Source organism: Haliotis cracherodii, unplaced genomic scaffold (assembly GCF_022045235.1).
Source record: "Haliotis cracherodii isolate W230 unplaced genomic scaffold, xgHalCrac1.p SCAF_6, whole genome shotgun sequence".
Lineage (NCBI taxonomy): Eukaryota > Metazoa > Mollusca > Gastropoda > Lepetellida > Haliotidae > Haliotis > Haliotis cracherodii.
The window spans coordinates 41518733-41531950 of NW_027266319.1; the positions used below are offsets into that span (position 1 = coordinate 41518733).

Below are 13218 nucleotides of genomic sequence, written 5' to 3' on the forward strand. Positions count from 1 at the left end.
GTACCTCCTAACAAAAAACATCTATTCCTTTCGTCTTGCAATATTTATGAAATGTCAACGAAATGAGATCACACATGACAAAGCCGTGCGTCATTTTCCGGTAGGGGCGCTGACATTGTTTTATATATGACATGACAGTCATGGGCTCTGTCTCCATGCTCGTTGCTATGGAAAGTCTTTATAGATATAGGCTTACAATTGCAACACACAAATGTTCCCAAATGCATGTGTTCATCAACAACCCATGAACGGAGATATTATATTCCGACAGAAGCCAGGTGTTTAATGGATAGAAAACAGCTCCTATAAATTGCACTTCATTCAAATGCACTTCTTCTTCGTCTTCTTCCTAAATCTAAGTTCTCTAAGCAATGTTGATAGTTGAGTGTGAACACCTGAGATTTTACTCTCTGTGTTGTTGAAGAACAATACGTTTGAAATATAACCCGTCTGTCCTTCATTGTTTATAGAAGTATTTCGCCCGGGGCATAGCCCTAACAATAGCTACTACGTACGTCATTCAAGTTTTTGTTTCGTTTTCCGCTTTTGTTGAATAACGAACAATGTCCTTACCTCAAGGCTGCCGTGTGTAAGATGATTAATTAGGGTCGCCAGCAACTTGTACATGTTGCTTTCTACCGTGTACTGCACTATTTCCAACACTACCGTCCTCACGGACAAGGCACAATGTCACAAGCGCCCCTAAGCTTCACCGGCTTAGAGTAAGGGATTACATAGTTTTAACATCGCACACGGAATTATGCATAATTATGTTGTTCTTCTTTTAGTTTCAGTGGAGGTCAATACTCGGCATGCACCCTCCCACGGGTATCCTGGCAGTACTAATACTAGGTATGTAGTATTACTGTGGCATACAAAGTATGTTAAGTATCAATACTTCCTATACCCGGTACAGTGACGCCATTTCTTCCGGAAACCTGTCTGGCGGCTAGTGTTCGAATCGTCAATAAGTAGTTACTCGAGTTTATGAAGAGCAGTGATATCGGGTATTATCAAAAATAAGAACTTGTCTGCCACAAGCTCAGTCTTAAATTTTAAAAATCCTATAGCTGTAGCTGAAAAAGATATCTAATCGCGATACAAATCCCGAAGACAGAACAAAGACAAGACGGCTCAGAGTGAGTATATTGAATATACTGAATGTTCGGTAACCATGTTAAACTACGGCATACTGTCTCAATGGGCTAGCACTATAAACCCGGCATTAGTCTGGACTAGTATAAGCACACACACACACACACACACACACACACACACACACACACACACACACACACACATATATATATATTTATATCTTGAAGCCATCTCACCTGGGTGAGTTTGGATATTGTATTGATGTAATTGTTATGTCTGTCTTCTAGATTATTGGCTTTAATACAAAAAAGTAAAAAGTAGAAGATTTACAGCTTTTTGTTTCAAAACACAAATCTATAATATTTTACAATATTTAACACATGAGAAATGACTGGCATTTTGACTGAATGTCAAACAGAACATTTTTAGAATTGCTGTAAAATTATTTCAACTGGCAAAATCTCAAACATGTTATTGGCTTATAATCATCATGTATAATAGTTGTAATCCACAACGTTAAATACAAAAACAGGTATCCTTCTACATATTTTTAATTTATATTGACATGATACATCTCTATGTATGTACATGTTTTGGTTGGTTATTTGTCTGTTGTTTAACGCCACACTCAGCAATATTCCAGCTATATGGCGGCGGTCTTTAAATAGTTGAGTCTGGACCAGATTGAGACACGATAACATGCATCAACCAAGTCAGCCTAACCACCCGATCTCATCAGTCGCCTCTTACGACAAGCATGGGTTGCTGAAGACCTATCAGTTGCTGAACTCTATCCCGGATCTTCACGGGTCGTATATACATGTATGTAGGGGCGGTTGGTTTACCTTTTGATACAAACGGTCACTCGTTACTAACTCCTTCACTGCATATATTTGATGGCAGGTGCCCTGCGTGCTGGGGTTGTTGCTGACGACGATGATGACGACTCGGACGTAACGTCGGCACTAGCTGCTGCTTTCATAAGAGGTAAGGGTTTGTCAATAAGCTTTTGTTTGAGGAATGTTTTCTGCGGCACATCTTTTGTAACATAAATGGGTTTGCGGCACAACTTGTTTTTGTAGGTGTTTTTATATGGCAGTAAAGAGTGTTGTAAGTTTATTTGTAGTGGCAAGATTTTAGTGGCAGGCATCGGCAGCCTGTAAGTTAGAGTTACCGCCTCGGGTCGTTGTTGACAAACATGACAGACTTCATAGTTCGAGAGGTTTCGGGAAGGGACAGTTTCTAGAAGGTTGACTGTATTCATATGTAAGAGAGACAGGAGGGCTGTTCGAGGCCTTTTAATTGAATTTCGTCTTATCTACTTGTCACGTCAGGATTGGATTCCTATGTGAAAGCACCAACCCGTGGGGAACCGGGGTAGAATGTGTCCTCAGCACCCATTGCTTGTCGTAAAAGGGACAAAATTGTGCACCCCTTCTGTTGGTGGAGGAAGGGAGTCTGGTATTTTAGGGCACTGGTTCCAGGAACTGTGTTTCTTTGAACAACACACTACTTTGACCATTGATTCACCTAGACGGGTGGTAGAATGGGCCCGGTTCTATCAATCGGCTGGTCACGCCAAGTTCTGTGCCTAAAAATGTGTTTTTATTTTTCACAAATGTATTGCTTGGTTTTGGTCTTTTTGAAAACACTGACTATTGAAGTAATATATTGCCAAGAGTCCTATGCCTGAAGGCTAAAGTTGCTGATAATCGCCAGCAGCAGTAGAGGTGGTGGAAATCCTGGTAGGGAAGCGTGCCGGTAGCAGAAGTATCGTAAGTCCACACAGTCCCTAGTATGGTGGCCTAATCTTTGTTGCTGGCGATCTCTAGTCCGTTTTTATAATGTTTATTTTGTTATTTATCGTGATAACTTTTTATAGTTCCAAACTAGTTTTAAAATATAAATCTGTGATAATCTAGTTGTTTTACCGCCCTTTGTTGACAGGTTTTATCATATAAATGTATGTATTATTACGGTATAACGATTTAGTCACGATATAGCTGAAATATGGCCGATGTGACAATAAATATTCACTCACTCACGCACTAAAAGCACCAAATTCATGCCAGCTGCCAGGACTATTCCGGATTCATAGTCAACAGTGACAATATTCTGGACATTCGTGAAAGCGCTGACATAGATTGTAGGACATGATAGTTATTGCTGTTTATTTTACCCAGTGATTGTAAACCTAAGACTGTGTGTCAGTGGTGTTCACTACAGATTATGTTAGAGGTGTGTGTGTTCGCAACTGTTTATGTTAGAGGTATGTTGGTGTTCATTACATTTTATGTTAGAGGTATGTAGGTGTTCACTACAGCTTATGTTAGAGGTTGTAGGTGTTAACTACAGCTTATGTTACAAGTATGAAGGTGTCAGGTACATCTTATGTTTGAGGTATGAAGGTGTTAGCTACAACTTATGTCAGAGGTATGTCGGTGTTCACTACAGCTTATATTAGAGGTATGTAGGTGATCGCTACAGCTTGTGTTCGAGGTATGTAGGTGTTCGCTACAGCTTGTGTTAGAGGTGTGTTGGTCTTCACTACAGCTTGTGTTACAGGTATGTAGGTGTTCGCTACTGCTTATCTCACAGGTATATCGGTGTTCACTACAGCTTAAGGTAGAGTTGTGTAGCTAGGTGTTCGCTAGTTTGTATTAGAGCTGTGTAGGTGTTTACTATAGCTTGCGTTAAAGGTATGTAGGTGTTAGCTACAGCTTATGTTAGAGATGTGTAGGTGTTCGCTACAGCTTGTGTTAGAGGTATGTAGGTGTTAGCTACATCTTATGTCAGAGTTATGTTGGTGTTCGCTACAGCTTGTGTTAGAGGTATGTAGGTGTTTACTATATCTAGCGTTAAAGGTATGTAGGTGTTCGCTACATCTTATGTCAGAGTTATGTTGGTGTTCGCAACAGCTTGTGTTTAGAGGTATGTAGGTGTTCACTACAGCTTGTGTAAGAGGTATGTAGGTGTTCGCTGCAGGTTAAGTTAGCTGTAGTAATTGCTTGAATTCTGTACCCTCGATACTACTTCTTTATCAAGTATGTGCTCGAGATGGTTGTTGGGGGTACAATTGTATTAGCAGATTTCAAGTCATACTATAAGCTTCATGTTAAACTGTCGTGTTGTTTGCAGTGAAGACGAGGGAGATTGAGCGGCTCCTGCATACATCCTGGTGTGTGGTGTCCGACCCAAGCTGTACGGGTGGAGTACCGAGAGACGCGAGGACCTCCTCCGCCCCTGGAAGTACCGGCCATGGCACCAACATGGAGACGGCCATTAACAGGTGACATGACGTAGTTTCAACATGTGTTCTGAAGCTTCAAGAACATTTAAGTAGTTTCTATAACAGCAAACAGGGGATTTTTCGTCTTTAATTCGTTGTATATGCCATGCAGTTAGCAACACATGCCAGTGCACAGATGAGTACGTCAGGATGTTAACGTACGTTACATAGTTTCAGTAAAATGTGTAAGACGTTACAGATGGTTTCGTAACAATATTTTTAAAACTCTTCAGTGTTGCAACGAAGAAGACAGCAAGAAGTATACGAGAGATGCATAATGGTATTTTGCTGAACGTTCCAACTATAAGTAATATGTTTAATACTGAAAGGTTTCATTTTGGAGGCACGGGTGATCTAGTCGCCAAAGGCAACACAATTCGCTGTGCAGACACAGAAACCTATGATTGTTTTCAAGCACGTCAGCTCAATACCGTTGCTTGAGATTAACTAAAATGGTAAGCATCCAAGACCAGTATCACTTCAGGGTTTCCACAAGCATCAACCTGACGCTATATACACGTAAGTCTGTTCTTATTCAATTTCATGTCGTATATAATCTTCAATTTTATGGCTGCTTCAGATCTCAATACTCTCTCTATCAGTTTCAGCAGGTGTATATGTGCTGCGTCCAGACTTGGCGACGTGTGTAACCTCAACATCTCCATCTACCCCGACAGCGTTGACCACTTTGCAATACACAGCAGCTTCTCTGTGGTTTTCCACTGGCTCGGCGTCGTTAAAGGTAACACCCATGATCTGACAGCGAGAAACACACCATGCATGTCTATTGGGTAAAATGATTAACCATATACATTAGAGAACACTCCGACACGATGTCATTACCATGGAACAGTGAGTGATTGAGTTGGGTTCAACGCCGCTTTTGGACAGTATCCCAGTTATATCACGGCATGTCAGCTTCTTGTTGGAGGCAATGATACAGGTCTCCGACCGAGCACGGGTATGGTGCTGACAAACATAGAGACATAATCGCGGCGAACAGGGATTCTTACCCACAATCACTCAGTACTGGTTTCTTGCGCGCTTAAGGGACACAACTCTACACAGCAAATTGCGGGACCTTGGACGACTGGTCCCACCCGTAGAACTGGAACCAGACCTTCAGTGTGGCCTCATTACTCCCCATAACTCCGAATACTATACATAGTATAAGATCACATTTGAGAATACGAAGTTTCACCCTGTGATACTACACCATGTATACAAGCAAATCCACAGTCCGATCAAAGTAACGCCTTGCATGACGATAATGATAGACATTATTTTTTATTTTCATGTAAGATTTCTACTGTAACATCAACTCCGCGTCCACCATCACCTGTGACTACAGCCAGCGCATCAACGTCCCTCTGCCGTCGCGGATGGAGATACACAACTTCGCTCAGCAGATACAAGGGGAGTTAATTCACAAATCGGAGTGTGGGTGAGAACATATACAATTATCTCGTTCATTTGAGGGTCGCTGGGGTAGCCTAGTGGTTACAGCGTTCCCTTGTCACGCCGTAGCCCCGGGTTCGATTCCTAACATGAGTACAATGTGTGAAGTCTAATATTGGTGTCCCCCACCCTGATATTTCTGTAATATTACTGAAAGCGGCGTAAAACTCACTCGTTCAGTTGTGTCATGCAGATTTCAACTGAAATAAATGTGAAATATCGAGAAACGGATTATATTTTGTTGGTATAAGAGTTCGTGAACAAAAAGAATTCCTTTTCAACCGTGCAGAAATATGCGGCTTTGTATTTGGTTTGTTGTTTAATTAGTTTAGGCATGTTTTGTTGTCAAAGTTGAATTGTATTGTATCCTCTCCCGATGTAGGGGCATGTTGGTGCGTAAGGCACAGCGCTTGTGCAGTCACCTTGCTGGTTTATAAAGTTCAGTAATTTGTTTATTTCTTTAGTGAATTCTGTGGTCGGTTCCGATGTATCTACGAAGCATGGAGCGACGATGGAAGGGCAACTGTTGAGAACATATACGAAAAATGTAAGCCTAACATGTACGTTTAGATAGTGATCCATCTTAAATGTTACATGATGGTGATAAACTGAAACGAAGATCATGCCGATAAAACTCAGCAAATGAATTAAAAGCATGTTTGTATCGAGCAGGTATTCAGCATATGTGCTCGATGCCAGCAACTACAACCGTAGCCCCGGCACTAACGCCCGGGGTCAACAACGACCGGACTGTCCACTCACAGATATCTCGCTCGCCAGTCGTGTCCCCGCCACTGCCGCCCTCCATGAACCACACCATCTTCATCCAGACTGAAACCGTCAAACCCGCGCCGAGAGATACATCCGTACCAGGTAGTGTTTGCGGCGATGTGTCGCCTGTTGTCAGTGTTCAAGGTGTGGTGAAATAGGGTTTAACGTTGCGTACAAGATTATTGCACTTACATAGCGACGTGCATGTACGTGTGTGTGGCTGTTTGGGCGTGCCAACTGAGATACGATGCGGCAGTTCAACATGAATACCCAACACATTACACTGACACCGAGCCGACCAGTCCTTGATTTATCCTATTACCGCAGAGCGTCAGGCAGGATAACAACAAATACCATCTTTTAACGTCTTTTGGTATGACGCGGTCGGGGATCGAACCCCCGACTTTCCGCTCTCTGGGGGGACAATCTACCACTAGACCACGGAGGCCGTCTGTCAGTGTTAAGAAAAGGCAAAGAAGACCTGAACATACAGTTCAATCAAGTGATGATTTGTCTTTGATTAAAAAACATATCACACACACGCGCGCATACACAGGTGCACAAACACACACGCATTCGTTATGAAACCATCGTATTACCGTTTTGTCGTTTTTCTTGAATAAAAGCCACAAAACTCTTTCCATATTCATGAGAAATTCTGGCAAAAGCAGAGTCGATTGTACGATTCCGACAATATCATGAGCATGTGTTTATGAATGTTAACAAATAGTGATGATACCAAGTGTTCGCAGGCCGGTCGGGTAGCCTAGTGGTTAAAGCGTTCGCTCATCACACCGAAGACCCGGGTTCGATTCCCGACATGGGTACAATTTGTAAAGCCCATTCTCGGTGTCCCCCGCCGTGATATTGCTGGAATAGTGCTAAAAGCGGCGTAAAACCATACTCACTCACCCAGGTGTTCGCGAAAAGGTGATCGTATCTTGCCACACCGGTGACACCCGTCACAAACACATGCAAAAGCAGGTCAATTGTTCACCCGAAAGAGCACGGGAGTATATGGTGCAAATCAAAATAGGCAAGCCATATCATCGTGAACTAGAGTTAGTGAGTATGGTTTTACGTCGCTTTAAGCAATATTCCAGCAATATCACGGCGGGGGACACCAGAAATGGGCTTCATACATTGTACCCATGTCGGGAATCGAACCTGGGTCAGTGAGTTAGAAGCAATCAGTATAAACTATGCACATGTGAGTTAGGAGATTGTATTGAAGTTATACTTCGCTATATAAATGCAATAAGCTTGAACGCGACGTTACCCTCCATTTCACATAACCATTCAGCTGATAGTGTGTGTGTGAATGAGCCTGTATCGGGGAGCTGACGGTATTATATATTAATGACCCCAAGTTTATAGAGTAGTGGTCAGAACCTCAAACTGCCAACCTACCCCTCCCCATAGTAGAACAAAGCAAACTTAGATTTTCTTTATGTTTATGTATCCAACGGACAAGATGGTTGAGGTCAAATGTTGGGTGAAGAAAACTGTGATTGTGCTATGTTCTACTGTCGGGAGAGGTTACTCCTACAGGTTACACACAACCAAATGTTTTCCGTTAGACTTCTATAGTAACGTTATAAATCTTTTTAAATAACTAAGCATTCAACAGCTATTACCTGTACGTGTGTGCACAGTTTGGCCTTAGAGCAGCAATAAAAAAATAAAAATGACTAGCTTAGCCAGCTCCTTTTCCGAGTACCGGAAGCTAAACACACCACCCCCAGTTTCGCACCAAATGTCACCTACTTGAAAATAGCTGTGGTCACATTCAGCATAAGTCATCATGTTGAAAAAGACAGTACTAAATATAGAAAAACATGGTCAGTTTTAATAACTGGATGGATGTACATTTGAAAGACATAAAAAATCTTACAGAATATCCTCCAATCACAGCCTGCAGATATCTCTCGATCTGCACTGAAGGCACGAAAACCGCACTGTCCAAACTAGTTCTGATTTGGTGTAGTAGAACCTAAAACAAGCCGCCCACTCTAAACAACCCTCACAAAGTTCTCCCTACTCCTGCCAAACCAACTACGTCTCATGCGTATGAAACTATGTTACTAAAAAACAGGTAGGAATATGACAGTCAATCTGAATCCATTATGCTATTGAAAGACTGAATTGCACTATCAACTACTACCAGATGCAGCCCAGCAAGATGGCGCGGATCTGGAATCAAGGGAATCGCCTTCATCTCTCGTTGGTGGATTAATCGGCGGACTCCTGGCAATAGTCCTCCTGGCTGTCATGGGACTCACGGTGTTGATGTGGAGGAAGAGACAGAGGCGAAAGTAGGCGGGATAGTTGCATTTTTACACTGATTTTCAATATATGTACTGGTAACACTAATTGTCTCCATTTATATGATATGAATTTTAAGAAGCGCATTAATTGAAAATCTTTGAAGATTAAAAGTGTACCGGTATTTGATTTAGCTGAAAATGGACCCGAAAGGTTTTCTTAAGACGTTATCTATTCTAAATTAAAATACACATTTAACTGCCTCGTGGTCAGATTACATTGACATTTGCTGGTTTACATGTTAAGCGTTGTTTTGGCTTACTAGCGTGTTCATGCGTGAAGGTAGTTTGGCTTTACATATCAGTGAACAAAGGGACATGATTAGTCGTGGGTTAACGATGTTTGACAATGAAAGATTCAATATAAGTTCACATTTCGCTTGTCCAAAATATATTTTCATAAGGGAGTTACCCTTTCCACAGACAAAACATACATGAAATTCAAGGGCGACCGTTTATTCTGAATATTCACGAGTTTTTATCTAAGTGATGCTGAAATATCGATTATTTTCGTACAACATCAGACAAATATAATTGTTTCAGGGAAAATGAACATTTGAGGGGCGACTTTATCTTTGACCGCCACCAGGCATTCAAACATTCTTGACGTGCACTGTGTGGCGAATACAGTTAGGGGAATAATCAATCAGCAAAGCCTAAAAGGAATATTATCTATATTTTTGTTATCAATACATTTATATTACGTCATCGAAATATATATATTATGACGTTTGAATCAATCAAATAATAGCTCTATGTTCAGATTCTGTAAGAAATGTAACTGGTTGTATTGCTGTGTATTGTTCGTACAGGCAAGACGTTCCGCCGGTCAGTTGTGTGCTTGCTGGTCAGACTGACACCGGGCAGTCACGTGACTATACCAATCTAGATGAACACGTGAGTATAGATACCAATATCACGCCGTGAGATAACTGAAGTACTTCTCAAAGCGGCGTTCAACCCAACTCTTTTACTTCACTAGTCTCTACTGGCCTAAGGCGTCGAGCTCGGCGTGCCACGTTGTTTTTAAACGTGATAGATCCGAGGATCGTGGGTTCGAATCCCCAATAAGGTGTCTCTGTTTCAGCCCCATATCAGTGCTCATGGGTTTCACATCATTGCTATACGTCTTCGATCTGTGTGACTTTCCTTCCTTCTCATGAGGCGAACACGCCGTGGTATGAGCGCTTACAGCGGCATTAAATGTAAGTCATTCATTGTTCGCTGCGTTAAGGTGACCCCTTAGGCAAGCCGGAATCCCACGATCGTGGTTTCAAATCCGATTCCCTCCTAGGACGATCCTTGGTCTGTCATCCCAATATCCATGATCAGGGCCAGTCTTGAATTCGAACCCACGTTCATCGGATCTCAACACTGTATTTTAAATGACGCGCGATAGTCTGTCTATGTGATCATATAAAGTCGTGTATCATCATTGTTCGTTTTGGTGTGGTTGTTCTTTAACGCCACATTGGCATGTACGTCGCTATTTATGTGCAATAATGTTAAACGCGACGTTAAACCCCATTTCACCTCACCTCCTGTTCACGCATGTGTTTTCTGCCTTGCAGACCAACATCACAGCAACTAACCCCTTGGCTTGCAACGGTGTGACAACACGGAACGCTGACGTACCAGATGTCATTCACGGCATAGCGGAAGTGAAGTTGTCAACCGACGACACGTACGCGACATTAAACGAATGTGATATGCGAGGGCCGCATGATAACCCCGCATATGAAATGGAACTGACGACGAACAAAGGGGAAGAACTCGTGTTAGGGGAGGCAACTCCATATAGAGACAGTTTTTATCTTGACGGCATATACGCCAAACCATCTGACAACTCCGAAGTCCCTGGCTGCCACGATTCGGCCAGCTGCGGTCAGTACCTGGAACCAGTGTCCGAAGATGACCGATATGTCCGCTACCCTCCCCACTATCTACAACCTCTGCCTGAACTTCCAAGCGCTGACCGGTGTATTGAGCCCTGTCATTTCAGAACGGATCGCGGCCACCCGGATGAGTCCTACATTAAAATGGACAACACTACGTCAGTCAGCAGTACTGACCCTTCCAGCCTCGATGTCGATCAGTATGTGCGTATTGACCAATCAGACCCCAACTATTACAACATATAAAGAAGACATGTGATATGTTGATATGTCGTGAATATCAAAATCACACGTGATGGCGTGTTAAGTCTATGACCCTGGTTGATGCGTTGAGTTCGTTTTTATCGCAGTTGTAAGACACTGCATGCCCTTCATGAAATATGTCAAAGCTGTCTCAGGCCGGCATTAACTGACTGAAAACATCTTCGGCAACCCTCCGTTGTTTCAATATGCCTGATCATGTCTTTCTTTCGTAATGAACCAAAATGTTGAATGTAATTATCACATTTATTGGAGTTATCGCCCTTTAGTCGACATACTTTATGTATCGGACTGTAAATAAAGATATTTAAATTCAAACTTCTAGGTACTGATGCCATGTTCCCAGATAGTAGTCAGATGTTGGGCCAACGTTCACGACAAACTTTATGATACAGACAAGCTCGATTATTTTGGGTATGCTAGTAATAGTATGCTATATTTGTAAACAATCAGAGTGACATATTCCTATTCGGCTTCGGTCATGCAGTTGGTGACCGTGGTGTTTTTAATTTCTGGGAAATAATTACTCGTGTTGATATTTCTGAATGAACAATGGTTGTTTTTTATCAGGTACTGTTTCAACATTATAACAAGACATGAATAACACTTACCTTTATATATTCGAGGAAAACAGTATTCCGATGATCGAGCTTGTGTCGCGTCGTCTGCTCGTAGATAGGCGCAAAAAAACACAGCGCCCTCTATGAGAAGCTGTCAATTAAGAGTAGCGCCCCTTGGAAATAATTTCCGAGTTGCGACCAAACGTTGTAACAACGTTGGGTCAACGTATGAAATCCGAAAGCGACACTGCCAACCGTTGCCGACTTTGGGCCAGGGTCTGAATGCTATCTGGGTTGGTTTACGGATCCGCCGACTCAGATATCAGGAATGTGGAAAAATAATCTAGTTTAAAGATTGATTTTATTAACTCCGAGTCTGATCATCTGGTGAGTGAATAAAAAACAAAGTCGTGTGAAAGAAAAGTAAAGAATTTGAAAATTACTAACATAAAATTGAGAGTGATGTTATTTTCATTTCGAAAATGGACCGAAGAGTTAACCAACCAGTGAGAGCCCGGCCTCAATTAAACAAACTTGGCTTGTATTGCAAAAATGGTATAACAATATTCCAAGATAGACTTATAGACATACTATCTAATATCCCGAATGTTTATATTTTGTGTCGCGGAGATTTTAATGCTCGTACAGGCACCAAACCCGATTTTGTTGAGGACGACATAATTGACCGCACTGAAAGTCAAAATCACTCCTTTTGGGGTTTCCTTCTTGATTATTTTAACGTCCAGCGATTCTCAGCTGACAAAACTGTAAATAATTTCGGTAAATGTCTGTTAGATCTATGTACAGTGTTAAATGTTCATATTATGAACGGACGATGTGGCACAGATTCCCAAGTGGGAGATTATATGTTTATATGTGCAAATGTGTTTATATGTGTAATTGATTATGTTATTGCCTCATCATCGCTTTTTGAGTACACGAGTGATTTTACGATACCGTCACGTACTGAATCGGCACGCTCGCCTCACGTGGGCCAACAATTATCCGATGGAAGTAAATGTGATAGGTCGTTTAAGTTTGTGTGGGATTACGACAAACAAGAGCTCTTACGACAAAACTTTTTAACAGATAGTGTCCAAAACTTACTCAATAAATCTGTCGAAATAGCGTTTAACAATACTGATAGCAGCGTAGAATGTATCGTAGAAGCGATATGTTTGGCTGGTGCCGATATGAAACGACAAATCCGTAATATAAAATCAGATGTTATTGTTAATAAATGGTTTGACGCTGAGTGTGAGAGACTGAAAAGGGTAAGATGCAAACTTCTAAATAGGTTTAGAAAGATGAGTACAATTGCATTAGAAAAAGGTATAATGCTGTGTGTAGACAAAAGAGAGATACATTTTATAAACAAAAACAACAGTGTTTGGAAAAAAGCATATATAATTCTAAAATATTCTTGTCTAATCTCAAACGTGTAAATAAAAAGCATGCATCTAGAAATAATATTACCACCAATGATTGGTACCAACACTTTACAAATCTTTTGTCATCCCCCACCATTGAAGACCAGTCTGACGCAGAGCCTACAGTACCAG

At 41.6% G+C, this 13218-nt stretch overlaps 1 protein-coding gene across 1 annotated transcript; it reads left to right on the plus strand.

Moving 5' to 3' along the window:
* Positions 1–802: 802 nt before the first annotated feature.
* On the plus strand, positions 803–11081 carry LOC139446217 (uncharacterized). The gene is made up of 10 exons (XM_071227542.1): positions 803–852; positions 2002–2085; positions 4237–4387; positions 4990–5129; positions 5690–5831; positions 6310–6392; positions 6518–6718; positions 8784–8931; positions 9753–9837; positions 10512–11081. Exons 1-10 carry the CDS (start codon positions 813–815, stop codon positions 11079–11081), a joined length of 1644 nt encoding a protein of 547 aa, XP_071083643.1. The 5' UTR covers positions 803–812.
* Positions 11082–13218: the final 2137 nt, after the last annotated feature.